Source organism: Corvus moneduloides, chromosome 18 (assembly GCF_009650955.1).
Source record: "Corvus moneduloides isolate bCorMon1 chromosome 18, bCorMon1.pri, whole genome shotgun sequence".
NCBI lineage: Eukaryota > Metazoa > Chordata > Aves > Passeriformes > Corvidae > Corvus > Corvus moneduloides.
This window is the reverse complement of record NC_045493.1, coordinates 14,321,056-14,348,595: the sequence shown is the minus strand read 5'-3', so window position 1 is coordinate 14,348,595 and position 27,540 is coordinate 14,321,056. Positions and strand designations below refer to the sequence as shown.

Here is a 27,540-nt window from a genome sequence, read left to right as displayed (position 1 = left end):
AGCTAACACTGGGACTGAGACCAATGTGAACTTACCCTCCCATTTTATCTAAACTCACACGACATCAGCACAATCATATAAGGGTTTGGGTTGGAAAGGGACCTTAAAAATCATCTCGTTCCAGCCCCTCTTCTGTGGGCAGGGACACCCTCCACTATCCCAAGGCTGCTCCAAGCCCTGTTCAACCTGGCCTTGGACACTTCCAGGGTTGGGACACGCACTGCCCGAGTGCTGAGCACAACACAGCCCCAGTTCTGGGGAGTCCTGCTGGTGTGGACACACAGAAAGAGAAAAGGGAGCATAGAAAATTGCACTGAACATTAAAAGAAAAAAACCCACGTTTCCTGCTTAAACTCATCTACTAAAATGCCTTCAGGGAATGAATATAGTGAAGTTCCACTGTGAAATGTGGAAGACACCACATGACAAAACCCAAGTCAGATTTGTCAGAAGCAGTTCATTACAAATGTGAGTCAGTAATCAGAAAGTTTATTGCATATCACTTAAATCAAATTTCCTTGTGCTGTGAGGCATATGACAATCAGGCAGAGATAACTTCAGAGAAAATCGCATGCATGCTCGGTGCCTGTCTTTCAGGGAATTAGCTGCAGACAATACAAAGCCTAACCATCAATCAGACAAATGACAGAGTCGGTGTGTACGATCAGGACTCTCTTGTATTTGCTTCCCAAAATAGCTCTGCTAAAGATAATCACATTTCTGTCTGCAAATCACTTTCATGGCACACAAAGCAGCATCAGACAGCATGAATGAGCAACCAAACAGCAACTGAAATGATGTGGGAAACAGGTATGGTGTCTGGCAGGATGATGTTCCATTTTCAATTTAGAGCCTACACAAAATTTTCAGGAAAACAAAGGAAACAACGTATTAAAGCTTTTTAGAAGGGCTTTTGCTACATATTAAACTGTGATCCGTGAAATCCAAGCTTTAGAGTTTGCAAACACTAAGCTTTTAACACAAACTCTCAATTGCTGTCCCTGTCATTTTCAGAAGCATTTATTTATATTTTTTGTCTGAGTAAAGCATCCTTGTCACTCTGGAATTACCCGCAGGCTTAAAGGAACAATCACAGCGAGGCCAGAGCTGATTACTGTAATAATGGCTTCAGCCTGCTGGAATCAGGGAATCAGATGCCCATCACTCTACAGCAGGCTGACTTTATGTTAGCGGGACAGGACCCCTTGTTCTCAGCTCAGACTGCAGAAAACACCTTCTTGCTGTTTCCCCTGGGAGGATTAGCTTGAATAAACTAAATTACTTGAACCCATTTCAGTGGAGATTTGTAATCTGTGGGCACAGGGGTCGAGTCCAGCGTCCCCCTCCAGCGCAGCGGGGCAGAGCAGGGTGCGTGTCCAGAGGGAATGATGGGTGGCTTTGCAGAAGAGAAGTCAGAGGAGAGGCAAGACTTGCTCCCTGCTTACTACAGGAGCCATAAATGCCAACAGGCAGCAGTAGTCATTAACTTTTTGAGCCTCCAGTGTGGGTGTGACTCTCAAAGGTCAGAAGCCACACTTGGGGCAGTTACCTGGGGCCTGATGGACACAGCCACGCTCAGAGGGCTCCCTGCATCCCCGTTTGCCATCAGCTCATGCAAACACCCATTCTGCTGCTTCCCTGCTCTGATTACAGTGTTCTGTTTTTATGTTCTGCACCTTTCAAACTCTGCTGCATTTTGGATCAGCAGGGCCATTGCAGAAAAATGCTGATTTTTTTTTCCACAATTACATATTCACCATTTGACGCTCTTAAAGCTGAAAAAAAATTACCAAATTATTTTCTTCCCCTCTGTTTCCTGCTCAGCTAAATGATTGTTTTTGATGTGTGGTCATGGTTCCAGGTAGTTATAGTCTATAAAATCACAGAATTGTTTAAGTTGGAAAAGACCTCTAAGACCACCAAGTCCAACCATTAACCCAGCACTGCCAAGGCCACCACTAAATCATGTCCTCAGGTGCCACATCTACACATCCTTTAAATACTTCCAGGGATAGTGACTCCACACTTCCCTGGGCAGGCTGTTCCAGTGCTTGACAACCCTTTCAGGGAAGAATTTTTCCTTAAGATCCAATTTAAGTCTCCCCTGGCACCACTTGAGGCCATTTCTTCTTGTCCTTGGTATTTGGGAGAAGAGATCTAGCCCCTCTATGTCTTCCACGTAGTGAGAGGTCCAAAGGCATTAAATAATATTTCCAAGGACTAGTGAGACCTTTAAACTTTTTTCTCTGGTTGTCACTCAACTTCTGCTACTCCCTAAAGCAGCCACTGCTTTTTTCATGGGTATTTTCTGCAGTGAGCAAAAACTTTCAAAGCTGCACTCAATATTCCAGGTTCTGGAGAAACATCAAAGTCAGCTGGGAGCCCATCCTTACCTCAGTCAGGCTCAGGGCAGTGTTTTCTGACAAGGATTTGTTGGGCAAGCTGAAGGACACGTTCTGCAGGTACCCCAGCATGGTGCTGGGGGAGTAGGAGCTGCCCCTCTCCTGGCTCAGGTCGGTGATGATGGGGTGGTAAGCGTTGGTGGGGAGCTGCAGCAGAGACACAAGGCAGCGCAGTTACCCTGCGTGGGATCAGCACTCAGGGCTGGACCCCAGCCGGGAGCTTGGGGCACAGCACACGCCAGGGAGGGGAGGGAGTGGAGGGGAGGGAGGGAGGAGGGTCTGTGGCCACGTAATATTCACATTCTGACACTATGGAAAAGAGTTCTGAGCACTGTCCTACCACGGGGTTTGTAGTGGTTGTCATCAGAGACCACGGAAGCGTCGAAGGAAGCAAAACCTGCACACCTGGGGAAATACAAACACAAAGGAGAGCGCTAACAAACCTGAATGTTTTATATCAGACATATTTATATATATTTGCACTTCAGGCTGAATCATTTCTAACTGAAAGCAGCAGATTTGCTGTTTGAGCATGTTACAGATAATCTCTTTGAGGTGCTTGCAGGCTGGTATCAAGCACAGCAAGGCTGCTGTTAATCAGCCAGGCTTTGCTAACGAGTGTCCCCCACTTGCACTGCATCCACTGAAAATTACCGTATGAGCATATCATAAATTACTTGTCAAGACAGAAAGAATAAACCTGATTTTGGACAGCTTCCAGTTGCTCCATTTTAAAAATATTGATTCCTTTCTGTGCAAAGTGATTTATTAGTCATTTGCGACAGAGAAATAAAATTTTCTTCTAATCTACATCTTACTAGTTATTATTTGCCAGGAGTGTGGGATTTCAGTGCCACCCAATGTTAGCTGCATACACAGGACACGTTTCTCTCGCAGATCCAAAAGGAACATGATTATCCATTCAATTAAAAACCATTCTGTCCTATTAAGTTTCTTATGTCAAAGCACATCACCCCTCTTCAACCCTGCTGTAAATCCTCCAAAATCAATCAATAGATATAAAAACCTTTCTTTACTACATTGATTACTATTGTAATACCCATTGCTTCCTCTAAGAATGTTCTGATTTCATACATTAAGTGGGAAATTTTATAAAATCTGATCAGTCTTTGAGGAGAAAAGCCAAAGATTAAACTTCCCCATTTCTCAAGTGCTCCAAAACACCTGATCATGTTAAAATAATGTTGGCTTGGAATTCTTCTGACTAACTAAAAAGAATATATACCTGGCATCCCTTTACATTTTAATTCCTAAGTCCCTAGAAAATACACATCAAGCTTCACTTTGAATTAAGAGTCTATAAATTTATTTTTCACAGCATTCTGATAGTTCCACATGACACTGAAAAATCTGTGAACTAGGAGTTTAGGGAAAAAGCCCATCAACACAACAATTAATGCCATGCAAATTGCAGTAAACTCACAGAAGCTCATGGCATAAACATCTCAATGTGTAAACCAAGGAGTTTGCTGCACAGCCTCCTGAAAACCAGCAGGGATTAAAGGTGGGATGCAGGAAAAATTCTGTACAACTGTTAAAAAATTTGGACTTCAGCAGAATCTGGACTTCAGCCCAAAACTTTCTGCAGGGCTTCAGAAGGGAGCTAAAAAAACATTAATGTCCAGCAGTCAGAGATTTTGAGCCTCACTAAGACCTTCCCAAACCAAAGTAGAGGAAAGGAGTAGAAACTGGAGCCCTGAACAGGACTTGCTTCTGTGGAACGGGCTTTCCATGATGCCCTGATTTGTCAGAGGGGAGATGGGAGGATGGAGGGATCAGAGGGTGAGTGCTGGGAGTTCACAAGAATTCAGGGGGTTAAAAAAAGAGTTCTCCCTGTATTTATTTAAGCCATACTTCCCTGACAGTGGAACAGGGCACACAAATTGATGAATTGGGGACATCTGAAAATCTGCTGCTCTTGAGTTTAGCAACACAACATTCTTCTTTAGTACATTAATCAAAGAGTGTGATTAATGGTAGCTTTGGGCTGGACAGTGTTATAGTAACCCTCAATTGTTGTGAAAGATACAGCAGCCAAATACAAAAGCATTTTTTCCACCATGACCGGGGCATTATCAACTTTTTAAAGATTTTAAAGCCATTTCCTGCATCAAATGACTACCAAATGAATACTACCCCAATCAGAAGTTTTGAAGACTTTCATGGGAATAATTTCTTAAAATAAAAAGGGTTTAATATAAAAAACTTAGCAAAACTTATTTTATTTGCCACAATTTTTGTGGCAAATCAAATCGATTGCTTCATTATATACCCATAGGTGAAAGGTTTTCTATTGTGCCGACTTCAATTGTACATAAGCTAGTTTATCCTTTAATTTTTTATAAAATGTATTTTGTACATATTTGATTAGTGTAATCAAACCTGGAAGTCACAAACACAGACATCCTTATTTCCAGGCATGCATCAGAAGTTCTATTACATTTCAGCTGATCTCTCCTTTTGGTTCACAAGCAGACGTGAGTTATTAAGTCTCTATCACTTCAGGTGAGGAGCTAGAACCCAAGGAAAGAGGACTGCACATCCAAAGACAGCTGAGTGTTCCAGTGACATTCATCCCTGACTTTTTCTGCCTCTACAAGCTCTATCCAATAGCAAAGAGATGTAAAACAAACACAAGTCCTGCACACTGAATGCTTTAAAGTCAGCATCCTGACAGCTGATGGGCTGCAGCAGTGCTCCTACTCACCAATGGCAGCTGTAAAGTACTGCTCAATCTCGTGCGGGGTCAGGGCCCTTTCCCAGATGACGAATTCATCGAACGCCCCGTTCACGTAACGCTTGGTCTGATCCCCCTCTGTCCCAGTCAGGAGATTCGCGCCGGGGTCTCCGTAATCGTAGAAAACTTTCCCGTCTGGATCAGTGCTGTTCAGAGTCCCATTGACATAGACCTTCAGCCCTTCTCTTGACTTCCAAGTAAAGAGAATATGAGTCCAATAAGGACCTGCAAAGCATTAAAAGTCACAGCAAAATCCATGAATCAATTCCATTCAGAGCCTTTCTCCTGCTGGATGTGGTTTTGCTGACTTTTGCAATGCCATGGAGCTGCTTAGGAAGTGCTCAGAGTGAATTATTGAATGCTGATCCCATGTATATCAATCTTTACCCCCCTGGGGAAGCCCATGCCTTGGCAGGATGCCCGTCAGCTTTTGTCTGAACCTGGGCTCGCTGCAGCTCCATGAATTACGCCTGCTGAGTGTTACTGGCCAAGATTTGAGGTCTCTTCAGTACTGCCTCAAAACTCAGCTCAGCAAGAGCGGCACAAAGACTGCAAGAGCTGGAGAACAAGCAAATAAACTGCTCAAAAGTTGTCACAGTTCCTTTGTTACGTTTGAGAGGCAGAAAACATAATATTAATTTTCATTTGGATTGGATAGTCCACAAACGTGTGAATTTTTCTTGACATTTAGCAGCTTTTCTCTTAAAATAAGATTTCTAAACTGATTCATTAAGCTTTATAAAACTGCTACCATGAGTCATACTTTAACAATGGATAGGTAGGCAAATTAGGGCAAGAAAATATTTATGGAATGCCATTAGCATTACTAGAAGACCAGAATTTGTTCTGGTCAGTAGATATTACTGCTCCCAACAACACACAGTTTGGATAGAAGCAGTGAGATACGTGATACACCAAAATGTTTGTTAATACTATGGCTTGGCATAGAAAACCTGACACTCCACAGAAAACAGGATTATGAAAGCACCAAACAGCCAGTTAGAGAGTTACCAAATAAAGCCTTAATTTAGCAGGCAGCAGAGAACAGCCCACCAGCTTCAGAATACACTGGGAGCTGTCAGGGATTAATCTGCATTCTTTGCTCATGTTTCCATCTAAACACGCATGGACACACTGATGTCAATAAGGACTCCACTCCAGAAACCACTGCAAGCTGGATCCAAGGGCTGCTGCTGAATGGCAAATGTTCTATAGGACAGTACTGCTGCTTTTCAGTGTGCACTTTATCACTCCCTCCCCACACCAAGAGAATTCTTAAGCACAGAGGTCTGTGGCTATTTTTATATACCCACTTTTCTTTCCTGAAGTTGTGCTCTTGTCACTACCTCTGACTGCAAGAATAAAGCGAAATGTAACAAAGAAACTGGGGTTTTTTTAAATATGTAAACTTTACCTGGTGGACTAAAGCTTGCTTTCCACTTCATCATTGCATTCCCACGGGTGTAAAATTCCACAGAGCCTTCACCTTCGTTTGAACAGATTTTGAAACCACTGGAAATTACTCGTCCACCAGAGGCAGGGAGAAGTTTAGCCTGCTGGTCTTGAGTCTTCCAGAAAAAGGAGAATGTTACTCCTGATGAAAGCAAGGGAGAGGAGACTTTAATGAGAAAAATGAGTGCAATTAAAAATTTCCAATATGTAGAACACAGACAGCGGGAATGCTTCTGAGGAGAGATCATCGGATGGCATAAACCAGGATAGCATTTTTAAAATCAACAATGCTCTAGCAGTTAAAGCCAAATAAACATCTCTCCCTTAGTTTTCCTATTGTACTACCCTGTAGCCACAAGAAAACTGGAACTCAGCCCTTATGTGTACTTTGGATCAGGAAATTCTGAAACTACAAATAAAAAATTAAATGCACGATAAACACACATCTTCTACTTTTTACAGGGATGCTTTTTAAAATATTTTTTTATTTCAACTTCACATATGTTGACTAGACACAGCTTCTGTGAAGAGTTCAAACCAATGAATAGAGAACATTCTCTTGCATCTTTCACAAATGTTTCTTTTGACTGAAAATGCCACTTCAATGAGCCCGAAAGTGCTTACAGAAAACCATTGTTTAAAGATTGCTTGGGAAGGAGCAAAGTGGGGGAAGAATGTCTCAACATTTCAAAAGCAAGAAGAATTTGTTTTCTCAAGTGAAAATAATAGTCCTGAAATATTACAAAATTCAGCCTTAGAAGAAACACCGGGATTTTTGTGTCATGGGTTGTTGCATTTCATCTGGAAAGATCCCAACGCCCTTTCAGGACACATTCCCTGGTTGAGTGTGCTTGACACCAGCTTCACACAAACACAACAAACACATCAAGGGATGGTTAAACAACAGCAGCTGGAATAAAATTACACCTTACCCTTGGACAGGTGCATTTGATTTGAAAAAAACACAGCCACGCTCTTCAGACAAAAGGGTGTTGGCTTTTTTTCTTTTTTTTGGCTTATATTAATACCCACTACAGTGACTCAGTGTTTATTGTTTATATGATTTCTTCTCCTCACATTTTATCTACTGAACATTGCAGTGTTTTATGCCTTTAATGTTCTTGTTTGTGAGATACTGGAATTGCTCTGGTACTATAAAAATTATTTATTCTGATTGTTATGTTATACTATAGATGTTGAAAAAATGTGACTTCCTGATGATTTTTATTTCCCAGTGGCACGAAAAAAAGTATGAAAAGATACAGCACGTATCACGAAATACACCTGCAGTAGGATACTGAATTCCTTTTTCTAACACTCTCGGGTAGCAGCTGCTCTCAGAGTGTCTCCTACTTGCTTACGAAGTTCACAAGCAGCTCTTGCTTCAGCAGCTCAAAAAAATGATCCTATTTCAAGCTATGTTACCCATCTGAAGGATGGCCTGAATCATTGAAAGCAAGAAAATTCAATATTAACAATGCTGCTCAAGTTTAGGGACTGCTGGAGTTCGTAGAGAGCCCCCATTCTCTATGGAACCTTCCATTTCTGTGGAATTTCAAATTCCTAGTGAATGCCCTGTGTTAGTGACCGGGCAAACGTTTGTTTGGAATGTCTCACGCAGTTTTAATCATCCTCTGTAACTAACACTTGTCGAACCCGGCGTTTTGTGATCCTAACCCAACGGAGAGGGAAGAGAAACAGAATGAAGAGATTTAAGCATCTATGAGGAAAAATGGATTCCATCACTCCAGAGACCTAAAAATTTTCTTAACTCTAGAGAGAAATCTAAAAACCCCAAGCCTGTTCCTGCTAAGAGGCCACACTGAACCTGAGTAGCTGTAATCAGTTCTAATTTAAATTGCAGTTAGAAAAGACTAAATTTTCAGCAACCAACTCCCAATTTTTTTAAAAGTCAATAAATTGTCAAGTAAGACTTTTAGATTTCTTTCCAAGGAGGAAAGGAACAATGACTATTGAATAACATAATTCGGCAGCAAAAGAAAAGTCAATAATAATTAATGAATTTGCTCACCTTCAGGTCCACAAGCCTCTGGATTACTAATGCAAGAATTTCGATAACTTCCAAAGAAGAGAAAGGTGACTCCTTTCTTTTTAGTGACATAAATTCCTTTGTTCACCATTCCTTCTACAATATCTAAAGCAAAAGCAAAATGCAGTTTAACATTTACATAAAGGAAAACTTCCTGGAAACACGAGTTTAACAGACTCCTATAGCTCAGATGTTTCTCTTGTTCCAACTATATGTTTTTGTTATTTTTGTGTTTGTTTTCCTTTTTGGTAGTTTTTGTTTCAGTTTGTTCAGTTTCTTTTTGTTTGCTCCAGTTTGTCAGTGGTTTGCTGCTGTATTTCCTAAAGACCACACAGAGATCTCTATTGTTTCAAGTTTGCAAATGTTATATCCACTCAGCTCTGTGGTTAACTAAGACTGTTTGACAGAAGCCATACACCCAAAAATGATTATTTTAAAGTAATCTGAGTAAACTTTATGCTTTCCAGAGTTCTGAGATACTTCCTAGAGGTGTCTTACTGTTAAGCTGAGAGAGTAAAGAAATTCTTTAACCAATTAAAATGTAACAAAATAGTGGGATTTTTTTTTTTTTTTTCATTTTTTTGGAAGGGCAAATTAGTGATCAAACCCCACTTTTCACTAAAAACTAACTCAATGGAAATTTACTTGATGTACACTCACAAGACAGAAATTATCTCCTTTTCAGTCATCATTTGTTGTGGTATCCTTGTCACTTGGAAAGGCAATTTCTTTGTCTAACATGGATAATGACTAATTTTCTTGTGATTTTGCTGTGTTCCCTCCCAAAGAAAAGCACTGTTGATTCATCTCCTACCAGCTAGAGCACATGAATCCTCCTAACACAAAAAACCTGACACTTGTTTACTACAGGAACCTCTCTGAGGTCTGAGAGTGCAGCTGACAGATGATGATGGGAAGCTGTTCTCATTTGTCCTGACTGATTTTAGCAATGAGCACAATGGGAAATCACAATCAAAAATCACAATCGAAACATTCTGCTGTGTTAAAGTGCCCTCACTCCACAGAACATGGAATATGAAATTGTCTGTTCCTGAGCAGGCAGAATGTTAATTGCTCTCTGTGTGGGGTTTTGTGTTACCACCATTGTTTGGGGTGGCATTTCTGTAAGGACTGTGGAGATTCAGAACCTTCATTTTAGCTCCCTTCTTCATAATTTCTTCTGGAAAAATATGGAGAGAAGAGCTGCTCCAAGGGAACTCCAGCAGTGAGAATACATTTTCCTTTTCTGAATGAATGCAGTAAATGCAAGTGTCAATATTCTCTTGGTTCATTCCAAATCCTTATTTAAATGTCAGTTTTCAGGTATCTTCCCCTCCCTTTGAGGAGGGGATCATCAAGTCCTGCCTCTAACTGACAGATAAAATTTAGTTTCTTTTAAAAATGTGAGTGTGTACTGTGGAGCAGATCAAGCATTTCTAAGTTCTTCTCAAGGCATGGGAATTATAAATTCATCTACCCCAGAAAAATTCCCATAAGGTAATGCATTTCTGTTTCCTTAGCATTTCCTTTGCCATTGGTGTCACTCTTTATAATGTTCCCATTGAACATATTTTATTATGTGAGAACTATGCAAATGGTCTATAAAGCAGATAAGAGAGGACTGAAAGGAATTAGGGTCATTTGAAGTTCATCATTAATAGAGTTTGCATTTGCCAGCATACCTTTACTGTTAGAGAGTAAAAAACCAGTGGGTTTAGTATTCCAATATAAAATTCTTACTATCTGAGCAGCCCAAATGACAGTTTTACCGTTTCCATCCTTCTCCTTCGGTCAGATTTTCCAACAGCTTGATGTGAGTTAATACCTAAGTGTAAAGTGGGCACGAGGTCACATTTCAATTGCACCTACACAGCACAAATGCAAGTGACTGAAATTAAGTGACTCTAAGCTGCTGCAGCTGTAACTGGTTTGCAGTCTGTCAGTCTTCTGCCTGGTGAGGTGTCATTTTCTGTTCTTGCTCCAATCCACTAGTGTGTTGATATTAAAAAAAACTAATAAAAGGACATATATATACAGATATCGCTTCTCATAAAAACAAACCAAAATAAACCTTCATGTTAACCAAGGCTGTCATGACTGACAAGATCTCACTTCCAGGCTTTGCAAATTTGCTTGCATTTGTCTTTCTTAATATGTCCTCTAAAAGCTATCATGAAACAGTGGAAAACAGAGGGATTCTTTTCCATTTTAGCCTTGAAAGACAAGAAAAAAATTAACCTGTTTATTCTCATATGTTCCTCTGAAGTGTCACTGCTGTTCCTTTTAAGCCTAATAGAAATTTTTTTAGGTTTTGGAGAAGCCTTGGGGCCCATCCTCCCATGGGATTCACGTGGGGAATGCTCCCAGCATTCCAGCAATCCAGGTAACATTGCAGGAGCGCTTTCCCAATAACGTCTGACAGTGTAGTAACAATAAACAGACTTTACCACATGACCCTTGAACCAAAACTCAGAGTTAACTCTGAATCCAGTGTTACAAGAACCATCCAAACCTGACAAATGCAGAACAAAAAAAACCGCGTAAATCCTCACCTACAGTTGCAGAGAAGTTAGAGTAGGCAGAGTCATTGGTATATACAAAGGTAGAGTTATGGGAAGGAAGCACAGTGAAGTTGTGGATTCTTAGAGCTGGGTGGAACAACAAAAGAAAATAAGCAAATAAGCAAAACAATGAATAAACATAATCAGTAATGAATTGGCCAGTTCATATCTCTCAACACAGCACAAATCAGAGATTTGTTGATGAGTGGCCTTTAAAATCATCACACAAGCACTTCTCCTGAGGAGCTGGGAGTGTCATGGGCTTCACCTGCACAAGGGAATGCAGTATCACTAAAATAACGTTTCCTTCACAGTTACTGAAAGGAAAAAACTATAAAAAATCCAACTGCAGATGAAGGGCTCTGTCATATATTCCTGTTGGCAAAGAACACTGCATGTAAAATAAAAATCATTATAGTGGTGCAAAAGCCATGGCAGTTCAAGCCCCGTGTCCAGCTCTGGGCGCCCCAGTAGAAGAGAGACATGGACATGCTGGAGCAAGGCCAGGGACAGGCTGAGAGTGCTGGGACTGCTCAGCCTGGAGACCTGAGGGCTCAGGGTCTCATCAAGGTGTAAAAATGCTCAGCTGGAGATGTAAAGACAGAGCCAGGCTCTCCTTATTTGCACCCAGTGAGCAGATAAGAGCAATGGGCACAAATTAAAATGCAAGAAACTCCACTAAATATAAGAAAAGCCCCAACTTTGTTATATCTGACAATAAAGCTTTATTCTCTAACTTTCTTTTCTGATTTTGAAAATTTAACAGTATCTTGCACACTGTAATTGTTTACCCTGGGCAGGCAAATAAAGCTTGATGAAAAGCCCATGAAAGTAGATGGAGAGACATTGATTTGGGATTTAGACCAACTGAGCTCACAGAACAAAAAGACAAATGCTCTTAGGAAAAGAAAAATACACACAAAAACCTCAAGATAAAAATGCATGGAAAACACGGGGTCAGATGAAAAACCTGAGTATGGCCACTTTCTTTTTATTTGCTGTATTTTGAGCTGATTGTTTCCCTTCAATTGCTTCTAGTGCTGAGATGTCCAAAACATTAATTTGCTGACACACTCTCACAACACGAATGCTTTGAGAGATATAAATCTGGCTTCACACACAATGACTTCAACAAATAAAATGGATTAACGTGACGGACAGATTATGATGCTTCAAGGATTTAAGAGGAGAAACATGGAATGAAAATAATTGCATGATATGATGAGTGGAAAAACAAGAAAGACTCTGCAATAAACAGAAGAGTTGTGTAATCAGAACGGAATCAAAAACAAGCAAATTGCCACCTGCAGTAGATTACAACAATAAAGAAAGATTTCTTAGATATCAAAGTCAAATATCAGAGAGATACATAAAACCTCTGCTGGAGGCAGCTGAAATAATATCTGTGTCTTATAAGACACAATATAAGCAACTGAGAGGAATTTGAGCTGTCCAGTGCAATACTGAAGACAGAATTGAGCATTGCCAGAATTGCACTGCAGAGAAAAGGACCTCTGGCCACTGGCATTCCCTGCAAATTATAGTAAGACAAAGTCCTCCAAAGTTTTTCAGCAAAGTCATGCAGCTGGCTCATTTATCAATTTCTTTAACACCATGTCATAATAGGAGTCAAAAGAGATTGCTCTTGAGAGCCAGTCCTATTCCTGCAAGCGAAGGTTTATAGGATCAGGAACTTCATCTGTTCTGCTTTATCTCTTCCAAGATACTAAAAATATTTCTGAATTTTGCTGGAATAATGTAATTTAACAAAACTTGAAAAACAATCTAACAGCAATTTTCTTTTTCCAAGAGCTATACTTTATATATATGATTTTCAAGCACTTTCAAAACAACTCTGTAACATGATTGCCAAAACAGTGCTAGATACAGAGCACTTCACTCTTTTTGAAACTGTGGGAAGTCCAGCGTCAGAAGATTACTTTAACACACTTTTAGAGAACTTATGTGGCAACTTTTGTAAGCCAAATTATTATTCTATTGAAGTCAGTAAGAATGCTGCCATCAGCTTCTAACGGAAGCAGAATATTGCCCAGATATATTTCTGGTCAGGCAACTTCATTCCTTTCAGAAATTTCGTGGAAAGATAGGTCAAAGTTTAGCCTTAAAATACTTGAAGACCTCTACAATAAAAGGAATAGCAGTAACTCTGCACTTCTGTTAGCGTTTTCCACATAGGGCTGTAAAGGTCTCCATCTCCTGGTTTAACCTTCTGCAGGGATTTTGTGGGTACAGACACTGCAGCCCCCAGGGGCAGCAGAGCAGCCACTCCTTGCACCAGCACAGAACAGCTCTGCTGTGAGCTGGGGCAGCCACGAGAGAGGGGTTCTGGGGAGGGCACAGGTTTGGGGAATGCTGGGGAATCCACAGCAGACATCGTGTGAGGAGCACTGGGGAAGCACATCAGCACCACGTGGAATTGGCTAAAGCATCAGCAGAGAAAAAACAGCTCATGTGGAAATTACTAAGGGACCTCTGAGTCCCAGAAGGAGGCAGAGCTCAGCTGAACATTTCATCTGGAAGGAACAGCCCTGCAAGCCCATAACTCTGGAGGGGTCTGGAGGAGCTCCTTCCTTGCATCACCTGACACCCCTGGAAACAGCCCTTTGGTATCATTCCCTCTGGATCCCACAGTCTTTACAACTCTTGCAGATCAGTGAGAGTTTTGCCTCAGCAAATCTCTCCTGATTTTGCCCAGCTGGAAAAAGAATTGAATTAATATGAACTAATGCTGCAATACTGCTCTTGAGGAAATACCCAAGAGCAGATAAAAATGAATGAGAGGTATCCAGAGGAGAGCTTACACTTTTCTTTCTATAGACACTACATGCAATGCTCAAAAGTGCAGAGGGAGCTCAGGCATTTAACTCCTTCCAAAATCAAAAGGAAGGAGACATTTCCCTGCTGCAGAGCCAAAGATCTCAGACACTGAGCATCCTAGAGCATGCTGTGCATGCACCAAACCAACTAATAACAGTGTGATTTCAATGACTCTTTGGATCATAAACCTTTTCTCTTTATAACCTCAACAATGCACAGACAGCTCATAAAACCTCGGAGAATACTCCATAAAAATCAGCTCACAAATACAACATCATTTGGATATCAGAGCACTGTGAAAACATTAACTGGGAAAAAAAAATCTCAACCTCTGGGCCACAAAAGTCAACCCCTTGCTCTTCTCCTGCTCCCCCTTCTAATTACAGAGAGTCACAGATAGTTCTGTTATTGCCATTGTCAGGGAATGCTCCGTCTACCTCCATTCGTATCCCGAAACTCATGAATTCCATCCACATCTTCCAACGGCCAGTAATGGGAAGCTGACGCCAGGACTTTGAACCCTTTCAAGAAACACAGGTTAAAAGATTATTAAATAAAGGACCAACCAGGTGTGCAACAAGTCTCCACAGAAAATAACCATAAAAGACGTCAAAAGGTTAAGTAAACCAAAATATTTTATGTAAATCAAGTGTGGCACATAAGCGGGATCATAAATCAAAGCAGCAGAGTAGATTAAAGCCATATAACTGATTAACCACTGCAGAAAATCTGCGTTTAAATCCCAACTGATTTTCATTTTAATTGCAAAACGTGTAACAATCTCTGACAAAATCTCTGCTCGTGTACCTGGCAGCATTCACTGAAGTAACAGCTGAGGAGTCATTCAAGAGTAATTTCAAGATTTTATTGAGGTTTCAAGCACCTGGTGGACAGCCCAAAGCACTGGGATGGGAATGCGCGAGGGAACGTTCAGCCTCTCCAGCAAATATTACTGCTCCTGCTTCCTCCAGAGGTAACACAAAGGATGCCAGGGACAAGGAGAGCAAGGATTTCTGCTACCCCCTATCTGTTGTTCTCTGCCCTACAATCGTTTTTCATTCCCAAGCAATCTTGCAAGAGACCGAGGTGTGAAGCTGACAGATAAAAGTTTGTTAAACCCCATTCCAGCTGTCAAGCATCGTACAGAATCTCCCCACACCTAATGAGCAAATTAACCCAAGTCACAAGCAGCGTCCTTTGACTTTTGCAGTTTTTCCCACACCTTTCTTCACTTTTGAGATCAAAGCACTTTGCCTGTTTGATACTTGCTCTATCATTTTAATGTCCTGGATACACAACAGAATTTTGTACCACGGATATGAAGGTGCAAAAACTTTACTTTCATCCTCAAAGCGCCTAATGCCTGCCCTGGAGAGCAGTTTGATGGCCTCCATCCTCATGGTGCAGTTTCTGAGGTGTGACACAGGTGGGATCCTAAGATTTATTTTCTCATTAGGAGTGCAAAGTTGATAAAATTGCTAAACTCCACAACAAGCAATTACAGATCTGAGGAAACAGAACTCAAAATTCTGCATCTTGTGAGGATACAAGAACTACTCAGACTTGCTTCCAAAGTCAACTATACCACAGATATCTAGCAAATGATTCATAACTGAATTCATTAATTCAGGATCTATTATTAGTCCACCTAACTAAATGTTTGCAGTTGTCATAGAGGTTCTCCCTCAAGGAGGGAACACAAGCACAGACAGATAAGATGGGGATGTCTCATGGAAATGGATGGGGTTCTGTGGTTATCCATCTCCTTTGACTGCTTGGAAGACAGAGAAGGGCACGGCTGCCACTGGAAGGATGAGGACACTGCCCAGAGAATAATGACCCACAATGAGCACACACAAAACACAATCTGAACATTCCAGGCAACCCCGAACTCAACCAAGCTGAGCATGGCAAAGAACACTGAGGAAATGGGATATAGGAAAAGGGTTTTTGCATTTACATAGGCTAAGTCTGTGTATGTGTTTAGTTCTACCTTCAAAGAACATATTCAGGCTTCTGTAAAAGAAATGGAAATTATGAATTTCCCACACAGACTACCTGTGCTAATACTGCTCCATCCCACGTTCATCAGACCCCCAGTTCCCTTGTGCAGAGCCCAGGACACGCCTGCTCTTTCACACTGTGCTTATCTGCAAATATCTCACGCTCCTCCTGAACATCTCCCTTTGGTACCAGGGGGAAAAAAAAGGATTTAAGTTAAAAGAGGTGGCAGGAAAAAAAATCATGAGAAAAATTGAGAAAAAGATAAAAGAAAACTCCTGGGAGAAAATTATCTGGTGCCAAAACAAGGGGTCACAACACAGCACAAGTGCTCTAGTAGCAGTAGCAGCAGCACAACAGAGGCTTTGCCATGGCTGGCACAAACTCATGAGGAGGAGCAATATTCCAGGGAGCTTACATGTAAAAGCTGGGAAAATGGACCCAAAAGTCCATTTTGGGAAATATAGACAGAACAAGGAAGGGAAATACAGACAGAGCAAAGGAAACTGCCCAGAGCCACGCTGCTCTGGTAGCTTTCCCAGCTCCCAGTTCAGCAGCTCTTACCCCACTTCAGCCCTGGGAAGACCTCTGGAAACAAATACCTGCTGCCCAGAATACAAAATCCTTTCCACAGGCACCTGCCCCGTTCAGAACAAAATCCCAGGGCTTGCTCCAGCCTGGTTCAAACCCAGCCAGCACCACCTGCAGTGATGCCTCCACACACACCCTGCACCACAAAACCAGTGCTGTGGCACTCGCCCATTTACTGCGGGAGGGTTTGCCCCCTTTAGTTCCACCAGCCAGAAACTCTCATTTTTAGGAAATAGGACTCTTTTTCTTGGTTTTGAGCAAAGGTGGAGCAAAAGAAATCAATCAGGCTGAAGCTACTCCTTTAACAGACGTGGCCTTTTCCATCGCTCTGTGTTTTACTTGAAAATAATTACATATGGTTAAAACTGAGAAGCACAAAGCAATACATGAATTGGTACAGCAGTAAAATTGTACTTGTACACCACCAAGAGGCTTGAGGTTAAACTATTGACATAAACAGGAGAATTCTGCAGTTACACACACAGACCCTTATAAGCTGTGAGTGAGGTTTTTTACATTGAAAACAGACGAGAAATCCTTAATCCTGTCTGTAACTGATTTAAACTGCAGTGTGAAGGCTGGGAGGAGGGAGGGTAGAGGACTTGAAGCCACGCCAGAATGCTGCAAAGTGTACAAGCTGGCAAATCCAACAGTAAATCATTGAATTGAAAATGCTGAACATTGAGGGGAAAAAAAGAAAATAGTCTGTGTAGAGATCTGATTCAGAAACTTACACTCAAGGAAAGTAATGATAAACAAGTATATATAGGACTTTTCCACATACCAAATACAAGCCATTTTTCTCCAAATGTATTTCTATTCAGAATATTCAGTGAGTAGGGTACTGAATTTAAACTGGGACAGTCTGATACTTTGGACTATCAATTTTTAATACAGAGCTGACATTCAAACATGGGCTCAGTTTCTTGGGGGCTACTAAGGAAATAAAAAAAAGTACAAACTGAAAAAAAGCAAATAAATATTTAAGCACATTGACATAGTGTAAATAGAGCATTCCTTACCTGGGTGTTTGGGTAGCTGGGAATAGTTTCCGTACACCTGCACACAAAACATTACACAATGAGACACAGCGAGGCAAAACTTGCTCGGAAAAACCCAAGCATATCTCAAAACTGACTATATTCAGAATATTACCTGATATTTTTGCTGAAACAAAATGAGCAAAGAATAATGGCAACAGAGTAGAGATAATAAACTCTCCATGGTCTATTTAAGGTTAAAAGTACAGTTGAAATCAAATTCCTGTAAGATTTCAATCATAAGTTTTCCATTGCTACTTTTGGTATTAGAAAGGACATTTTCCATGCAAGTTCAAAAGTCCATTCCTTCAGTGATGGCAAAATATCCTTCCAGACCCTTCAAGTAGTATTTTCTTGCTTCACCCTTCGGTATCTTCATTTAACTCTGAATAAATAACCATGACTGGCAGAAAATTCAAAGAAAAGTGCATCAAATCCCGAAGTTGTGCTGTTCCGTGGAAAGAAGTCAAATACTTCTGTTCCAATCTGTGCCAAAAAGAAAAGATCTTGTTTGCAACTTTCTCCCTGTGGCTCTGTTTCCCTTGCAATTCCTTTCAGCTGTCAGAGGTCTGGAGGCAGTTGTAGCTGTGCTGGCAGGGAAAGGCACTTCCTTATTGCACCCCGGCCGGAAAACTCCCTCTGCCCTCCGAAATGAGCCGAAATGAGCTGAAAAGAGCTGAAAAGAGCCGCGAGCTGCTCGCCCGTCCCGCTCACGTTTGCACCTCCAGCCCGGATCCTTTTGGGTGGAGAGCGAGTCCGGGTGATGTCACGCTCTCTCCTCCAGCTCTGTCCCATTCTGGGCTCTGTTTATCTCTATTTATATCCCGCTGCTGCTGCTCCTCTCTGGGTCCTACGAGCAGCCAGGAGCCGCTGGGACCCAGTCCCGGAGCTCCAGCAGAGAGAGAGAGAGGGGAGCGCAGTGCTCCCCAAAATCCGCGCACCTGCGGAGGGATCGAGGCCACAGCGAGCGCCCACAATTCAAACACTCCAGAAAAAGAAGAGAGATTTTCGAAGGAAAGCTGCCATCTATTTATTTTAAAAAGCACAAGTTGTATTTCTGTCCAAAGAAAGCTTTAAAAAAGCCACTGATTGAAATCGCACGGCGCTCCAAGGGTTTGTTTTTACCTTATCTGCACCAAGCAGGGGAAACTGAGGCATTGCCTATTTCACCAGCTTCCTCAGAGTTACACAAATCTCGAAAAAAACCTTCTGTAGCTGCTACTTTACTTCTTATTTTAATAAAAATAATACATGTAAGTATTTTTATAAGATTTTCCCAATTGCATTCCAAACAATGCCACAAATATCAATCAGCATTTTACACATAACAGAAAAATAGCAGCCAGAACCAGCTGATATTCTTCATTTACTCTGCTCTTCTATGGTAAAATTTTATTTTCAGTTCTCTCCAAGTTCTTTATTTTCAGCCAAAAAGCTGAAAGAGTAATATTTTAAACAAAATTTGATAAGCTTTCCACCCCTCTTAATTTTTTCCTTGCATTTTCCTATCAACCCCTTCTTTATCCTCACACGGGCCACTTAAAGGTGATGTAGGCAATATCAGAAACTAAAAATCAGAATTATAACATGCTAATATCGCAACAAAACCCAGATTATTTTATTTACCTTTTCTTTTGCCAGAAGTTGTGTAAATACTGGATAATACGTTTGGCCCACCCATGCAGTGAAATATTCTTTGCTTAAGATCAATGAACGGACAAGATTCTGACCTACAGGAAAGTGATTTCCGTGCATGCCACTGCCCCTACGGGACTTTCCCCTTGACCTTTAGGAATCCTCCCCTCTCCACCCACCTCTTTCAGTGACTCTGGGCCCATCTCTGCAGGGGCCTCTGCACCTGGACTCACCTGGTTCCTCCTGTTCCTCCCCCAAATTACCCCCTCACCTGCCTGCTGCTGCTCAAGCACAGCTTCTGCACTGAGCTCTAGGCAAGGGCTGGTCATCACTTCTAGGGGGAAGCAGTTTTCTACTCACCCTTTACAGATATTGTACAGCTGGTAACCAGCGAGCCTGGCAGCAGCTTGGCCCCAATTTCCCCAGCTGGATTCCCAGAGGGATTCTGAACTTCCAAAGCCACTGGGGGTAACTTGTTCCTTGCAAACAACTGGAAATAGATGGGACTGCAGGGTCCAGGGACTGAGATCAGAATTAAGTTTGGAAACCCTAAGACATTCATGGTGCACAAATGCTCCAAGGTTACCAAAGTTCGGTGTTACAAAATTTCTGTATTGAAATAAAATGTGAGTTTTGTTTGTAATCCTGATTTAGGATCCATAAGAGAAAAATTTTGAATTTTTGAATTTCAGTTCCTACAAAAATTTCGTGATAGCCACTCTGGCTTTTGCTTATTTCCCTCCAGCTTTTTTGAGACTTCCTCCCTCATAACTGCTAGCCACAATCTCCCCAGTATCCCGAAGGAAGAGGAGGAATTCCGTGCAAACCCTATGAACTCTGCATTGTATAGTGACAAGTAGAGCCATCCTTAGAAATAACAGAGAGCTGCAGCTAAAAATCCTGAGAAAAAGCTAAAATGTAAAAAGAGAAAAACAGGAATTTGAAATATTTGCCAAGAGGGGCCTGTCAAGGGAAAGAATATGCTTACCAAAACAATTGTGAGAATCCAAGCAAACACATTCACTGCCAAAAATTCCTGTGGAAACAGCAGATTGCAAGCAGACATTGGAGATTATTTGCAGAAACAAATTCTGAATTTATTCCTGTGATTCTCCGGAAACACGATCTGAAATCCACACTGCTCCCAAGACAGCCCAGGGGCAGCACCTGAGTGCAAACTGGAGTCACTGGTGCAGCCCCGGGCAGAAAATCCATCCCAGGGATGGATTTATTTCCTGAGGAACCCGAGGATGGAGCAGAGCTCACTGAAAGTCCTTGCAGGTCACTGAAAGCACAGAGGAAGGTGCTGGGACCTGTGCTGGGTGCTGGGACCTGCGCTGAGCCCGCTGGAGGGGCTGCCCCAAGCACCACTCTCCATCCTCAGCCCTGGGGCCCTGCTGAGGATGCAGGACTGGGGGGCCCTGGAACGACCCCAGATTTTCTGTCCCACTTGTCAGAGAGCAGGGAAAGGGCTGGGCAGGGGTTGCTCTGCAGTGGGACGAGGGTTCAGCAAAAAGGAAAAGGTCGATGGGTTTGTGTCATTTGTACAAGGTGAGTGTGACCCATCAGGTGACAATCCAGTGCCAGCTGCAGCATTCCTTGCTCACCTGGTGCTCACTCAGGGTGATAACATGCTTGAAACAGAAAATCAGCCGGTGCTGCAGCTGACATTTACCACGAAAGGAGAAATAACCCGAAGTTAAAAACCTTTGTAGCCAACTACCTAAATACAAGCAGAGAAAGAATCACTGAAAGAATGTTTTACCCTGTAGAAGACAGTCAGTCTCCGATACAGTTTTCTTCCTTTGTTTCATTGGAATCACTAACTTACCATATGAGAGCTGGTGCATAATTGGGATTGAAATATTTCAGCAAGCATCTTAGAAAGGAGTATTTTAAGAATCAATCTTAGAGATTTTGTAAAGCTTCCTTAGCATCACAGTCTCTACTAACACATCAATAAATATTCTGGGCTAAAATGACTTTGTGGTCAAACTGTTTCTGTGTCAGTAACAGGCACTGCCAGCAAGGTGGTTACAGCTGATACATCAACACACATCCACTTACATTTTACTGCGAACTTTTCTGCTTGTAATGGACGACCCAGCTAAGTACTTGCAGAATGGATTTTATCTAATTCACTTACACAAATCACCCCACAGCTGTGCAAACTAATTCATCTGTCCTTTGCTCCAGGGAACTACTCAGATGTACGTAGGTGCAATTTGGTTAGATTTGCACTTTAAAAAATCATTTGCCAGCTGCATCACCTTCAAAGAGACTGAAGAATGTTTCCTTCCCTCTTTTTCCTTGATGTATTACAATCAAATCATGGTAATGTGTGATGCAAATTGGCCAGCCACGAGAGATTCACTTGAAATACAGCGGCAGCCCCTGGTTCAGGAGAAAAGCAGGAAAATACAAAAGCCAGAAGATTTTTGCTTTTAAAAAAGTGCAAAAAAATCGATTATTTAGAATAGTATCATGATATTAATCTGTATTGACTAATACAGTGGATGGGGATGAGTCAGGAAAAGCAAAGTCGTGCTTTTTCTTAGGGTTTCCAGCACACAAATTCAGTTTTCCTGTGGGGTGGGGTGCCCCTACAGCTGTGGTGACACCACAGCCCTTTCACCTGTGCTGGAAGAATTTCGTGGGGTCTGTTGGGAGGCACCAAGCGCTGCCCCCATCCCCACTGTCCCCCTCTCCCAGCACTGCATCACTCCACTGCGAGGGGAAATCCAGCCCAGGAGTTTTATTTAAGCTAAGAACTTGTGCAGCCTCACATGCTTTCCTAACTCGAGACTGCAATTCTAAAGAAAACCAAAATACACAACTGAGAAGGGTTTTTTGCTCTTACTTAAAAACTGTTTGTTAGTGTTTATTCTCGTGGGTGTGTCATCCTCTCATGCCACTGTGCTGAGCTCTCCACAGGCAGCTTTTGCCACAATCCCTGTGACATTCTGTTAAGTGGTAAATATTCACTGAACTCTGGGTGCTTACGAGTGAGCAACAGCTTCAAGCACACTGTACCCATTATCTCAGAACAATTTAAAAAACCCTTTTTCTATTAGCACTTTCCCAACCAAACAACGGGCAAATTTACCAGAAGGTCAGTTTAGGTTTGCAAGTTTTCTCTAGGACTGAACAAACTCACCCAGCAGCATCAGTTGCTTCTCTTTACATTGAAACTTTGAAATCAAATTGTGTGAAAGTACATTTGTATTAGGAAAAGGGAAGAGGGTTGTGTAGTTGGCATTAAGGATGTGTTTCCATGACAAGGCAAGTGGGACTGTGTCTCTTGTACCAGCAGAAACAAATAAATTGTGGGCAGCACAGGCCAGCAAACATGAACTATCCAAGGGTGCAGACAGATTTGGGGGCTACAGCTTCACTTCTGTGGCTCCCTGGGCAGTACTCAATACATTATCCAGCTACGGCACGTCAGTGCTTATTTTTCTGTTTAGAACTAATACAAAATAATCTTTTCATTCGTATTTACCTGTAAGTCATTTATTAGAAGGATGGTGTGGGCTTTTTTTTGTTGTGGGTTTAGTTGAAGCAGGGATGAACTCATGGGCCTGAAGTTCCCCGGTATGAGCCACCATTTCCAAGGTTCACACACTGTCCTGAACAAAATAAATTCATATTTGGTGTGCCTGGGGAGTCACCAGCACAACAAGAGTCATGAGAGGTAAGGCAGGAAACACACAGGGATTTGAATTCGAGGAAAGGATCAAATCAGCTTCACACACTCACTGCACAGGAGGAGAAGGAGAAAGGCTGGGTGCAGGGCAGAACATCATGGGGGCAAGGATGGAAGGGATGTGCAAGCTCCAGCACTGGATGTCTTGAAGAACAGGCTGGACAAAGGCTTGCCGGAGATGCTACAAAAACAGTCAGTGTTACCTTGCAGCATGAAGGTGGAGCTAAATTTGTTCTTTTTGTGCATTCCAACTGTATTTTGCCATCATTCTGTGACTTCTGAGATCACTGATGTCCTTGCACATTCTCCTTTTTCATGTTTCCCTCATAGTCAAACAGAATTCACCTTAGCCAGTATCCACACCAAGATTTTCAGCGCAAATTTCCAACACATAGCAAAAGATTATGCAAACAAAACCCCTCAAGGAATGATAAGGAACAATTTAAAACAATTTATAAAATGAAGCTGAGGCTTTCTATACCTTATGGAAAGCACTGTGCAGAGAGTTTGTCCCGGCTGTAGGGGAGGGAGGGAGGGACAGGCGCCCACCCAGATTTCGTTGGCACCCGTGTCAGAGGGATCAGCAGCAGCGCAATCCCTGGCAAGGTGCAGCTTCCCAGGGCTGTGACCGTCACTGGCACAAGCCCGAAGCTGAGCCAGCAGCCTCAGGTGTGAGGTGACAAAGGCACTTGAGGAGCTCTTCACTGGCCCAAGGACAGCGGCTGCTGAGCAGCTCAAGAGCTTCCAAACCTGCAAAGAACCGCAAAAGTGCTGGAAAAAACCATCGGAGGCTGCAGGAATTGAGGCTTTGCAGTTCTCACTTGCACAACGCCCTCTAAAATACCCTCAACACCCCCTAAAATACCCCAGCAGAAGGCATCGAAGGGCGGCCCCTGCACGGCTCCAGTGCCCAGGACGAAGCGAGCAAAGGACGATGTTTCAATCAAACTCCTCAGGCAGCGGCCCCGCTCACGAGGGCATTGCCTGAAACCTTCTCTGGGCTGACAAACTGAACAGCCCAGGCTGGAGAAAAGGAAAACAAACACAAATCCTGGAGTTCATTCAACAAGGCTAACACTATCATGGAAAAATATTTTCCTAATTAAGAATATGAGAAGTTGCTGGTTGATGCCAGAAAACAAAATACAGCGTTTTGGCAATAAAATTCAGGCCTAATCAAATAAAAATACTTTCATTGTGCAACATATGTAACATTAAGCTGATTTAGTGTATATATATATCTAGATATAGATATTCCTTATGAAAACATTAGGACACTGATGATACAAAGACCAATTAAGCAGGTAGATAAAACCATAGAATAAATTATACATTTCAAGTTTCTTTGAATGAGGTCCCACTTCCTATGATAGTTGTTGGATTAGTCCTTTTATTGTCTATTTACTGTTAATTGGGCTTTTTTTGTATCGTGGTAGGGCCTTGAACATCTTACTCCATGCGCTGATTTTTGCAAAGTAGTTTGGGCTTTTGTGCCAATCCCAAAGACTTAATTTCATCAAATCTTTGATTATCTGAGCCCTAATGCCAAGCTTACATAAAACTGGATAATTGTATAAATAAAACATTTTATAAATCCTTTTTTATGGGATTAAGCCAAATCCTTTTTGCCAGAAGCCGCTGTCTGTAACTGTGTCTGTTTTGAGATCATCCAGGTAGTCAGATTTTCTTAATTACACAAATATTAAAATAATATTTATAGTATTATATGATAATGATGAATAATCCCTAAACCATGATAAATTTTGCCTCTAGGACTTGTGCCAGCTTTTCTCTCGCAGTTTTACATATTTGCCTCTTGCTCCTCAGGGTAAAAGCAACTCCATGAAGGTTTACTTTGAGTGCTTTGTGAAAAGTTCACCAGCACAAAAGGAGAGGCCAATGGAAATTCCTTCTCCACAAGAAGGTCTGAGGTTCTCACAGACATATATGTTAAAGACTCTTTATCCTATGGGGAATGACACAGTTCCTGGCTTTTGTAGCTTCCTACTTTAGATCTAAGTGGCAAAAGCAATGAGAGGGTGGGGACAGAAATCAGAGCTGGCTGAAGAGTTGGCAGAAGCTTCCAGATCTACACTCTTATTAAAATCTGAAGAGCCATCAAATCTGAAATGCAACTCATTAACTAATTTAAAAGCATGAAAACTGAATTCCAGAACAAGGCATATAGTTTCAGGTACTGAGTCTTGGCTCTTGGGCCAGCACATAAACCAAACCCAGCATAAATTCTCCTCCACGACCTCTCTTAGCCACAGTGATTCCTCTTGGTTTGATCCTCACTCTGCTGCAACGCTTAATAATCCGAATAATCACTTACATCTGTCGGCTGGAACAGTCATCCCAAAGATCCTAAAATCACAAGACACACCCTGGAATCATGGAACTGCCTAAAAACATATTTTCAAAACAATAAGTGAAAGAAAAAAATCCCATTTTTATCTGCCACTGTTCCCAATGCACACTGCAGGAATGTGAACGGGAATAAAATCAACCATTCAAAATGTGATTTTTTACTATGAAAATGGATATGATATGGAGATCAGAGAAATTCCCCTTCCTTTTTCTAGAGGATTTGTCAATCTCTCAGTGATTTTCATAGGCTCCTTAAAGAAATGTCATTTTCAGATCTCATTGCACAGCTAAAGATGATTGATGCGACCTAATTCATGACCTTTTTAATTAGTTAGAAATAATGATTTTTCAAGAGATTAAGTGTTTCCCTTTTGGGCTCTAAGACTCTTTTCGCACATGTAAAGTCAGCTGGGATAAAGAGCAGGAGATAGAAACATCAAGGAATAGCCACCCATCAATCTGTAGAGTTAAAGATGGAAGAAACAGTTCTGTAGTCAGGCAGGCACCTGTGGAAATGGCATTACAAAACTTAACATGTCAGATTTTCAACAGCCAGGGATATACACCATGTATTCAGAAGTAGGATTTTTTGCTCAGAGAGAATAAAACCATTAATCCTCTGCTAGTAGTGAACCACTTGCAGCCAGTATCCACTCCATAGATAGCAACTAAAATAATCACATTTTCCTGTCTTATTTGTAACTAAAGCAGATAGCACTGTTCTCTCTGTGATTAACATCGAATGTGTTTTGCTGAAGCTGCCAGGCCAGCACAGGTCTCAGGTATGGGGCAGTGCCCTGCCTGGGAGCCACAGCACTCAAAGGGCACTCACAAAACTCGACTCAGCTGAAAGGAATCGCAAATCTGGCAACAGGAAAATGACCCGAACTGAAAGCCTTTTGAACTGCAATACAGAATATGCTACGTGCCTAAACCACGTTTATCTCTCACCTGTCACTTTTAAGGATAGCAGAGAAAACCATCACAGAGCTGCTCTTCCAGCCATCCCAGCTTCAGATCTGAAGGTCTGTGAGAAGGAGCATCTTTCTCCGTTATTTACATCTCTTTACAGCAAAACGGGAACTATAACACTCAGGACACCAATCCTTCCAGCTTTCTGCTCACTCTGCTATTCATAGCATAACTTTACTCTAAGCTCAGACCATGAACGACACAACAGCACTGTGCTAGATTTGACTCCTGCACGTTCCTCACCGCATTTTTGTTTTGTAACATTAGGTGATCAGCACTTAATGGATGATTCTTTTTCCAGGTGAAGCTATCCTTTAGCTCAGCGTCAGTTACCAATGTGTTGGCTGTCATCATGTAATAAACTCTGATTTTAACAGTTTTTCACCCTAAACTTGCTAAAGAGTGGGAAAAATTATGGCGGTGCCTGCGCTTCGCTGTGCTGACAGCAGCGGGACGAGAAAACCCCCGGCAGCGCGCGGTCCCGGGCGGATTCCACCCAAAGGAAAATCCACGGGCGGCGGGAGACCGAGGCCGCCGGGCGGGCGGCGGCCGCCACCGCGCGGCCAAAAAGGGAACTGCAGCGGCGTCCGGAGCGGGGCTCGGCCCGGCCGGGAACGGCCCCGCCCGCGCTCCTCATCCCGTGCGCCGCAGCCGGGGCTCATTCCAGCCGGGAATCACCCCGGGATGGCCCCGTCCGCCGCAGCCGGGGCTCATTCCAGCCGGGAATCACCCCGGGATGGCCCCGTCCGCCGCAGCCGGGGCTCATTCCAGCCGGGAATCACCCCGGGATGGCCCCGTCCGCCGCAGCCGGGGCTCATTCCAGCCGGGAATCACCCCGGGATGGCCCCGTCCGCCGCAGCCGGGGCTCATTCCAGCCGGGAATCACCCCGGGATGGCCCCGTCCGCCGCAGCCGGGGCTCATTCCAGCCGGGAATCACCCCGGGATGGCCCCGTCCGCCGCAGCCGGGGCTCATTCCAGCCCGGACTCACCCCGGGATGGCCCCGTCCGCCGCAGCCGGGGCTCATTCCAGCCGGGAATCACCCCGGGATGGCCCCGTGCGCCGCAGCCGGGGCTCATTCCAGCCGGGAATCACCCCGGGATGGCCCCGTGCGCCGCAGCCGGGGCTCATTCCAGCCCGGACTCACCCCGGGATGGCCCCGTCC

The 27,540-nt window shown here is 42.7% G+C and overlaps 1 protein-coding gene across 4 annotated transcripts in view; it reads right to left on the bottom strand.

Moving 5' to 3' along the window:
* The window catches only part of ADGRD1 (adhesion G protein-coupled receptor D1), a 139,559-nt gene extending 119,402 nt beyond the window's left edge, over window positions 1–20,157 (bottom strand). Inside the window, exons 1-9 of one of the 4 annotated variants that reach the window (XM_032127882.1) lie at window positions 17,809–18,490; window positions 17,676–17,712; window positions 14,499–14,582; window positions 11,215–11,310; window positions 8,645–8,767; window positions 6,575–6,754; window positions 5,131–5,385; window positions 2,743–2,807; window positions 2,394–2,549 (exon numbers count right to left, since the gene is read on the bottom strand). In XM_032127882.1, coding sequence (XP_031983773.1) covers window positions 2,394–2,549; window positions 2,743–2,807; window positions 5,131–5,385; window positions 6,575–6,754; window positions 8,645–8,767; window positions 11,215–11,310; window positions 14,499–14,582; window positions 17,676–17,712; window positions 17,809–17,877 — 1,065 coding nt within the window. In that variant the 5' untranslated portion in view covers window positions 17,878–18,490. Of the gene's footprint in view, window positions 1–2,393; window positions 2,550–2,742; window positions 2,808–5,130; window positions 5,386–6,574; window positions 6,755–8,644; window positions 8,768–11,214; window positions 11,311–14,498; window positions 14,583–17,675; window positions 17,713–17,808; window positions 18,491–19,688 lie in introns of those variants that run through there. The other 3 variants (XM_032127879.1, XM_032127881.1, XM_032127880.1) reach the window with 3 other exon arrangements.
* Window positions 20,158–27,540: the final 7,383 nt, after the last annotated feature.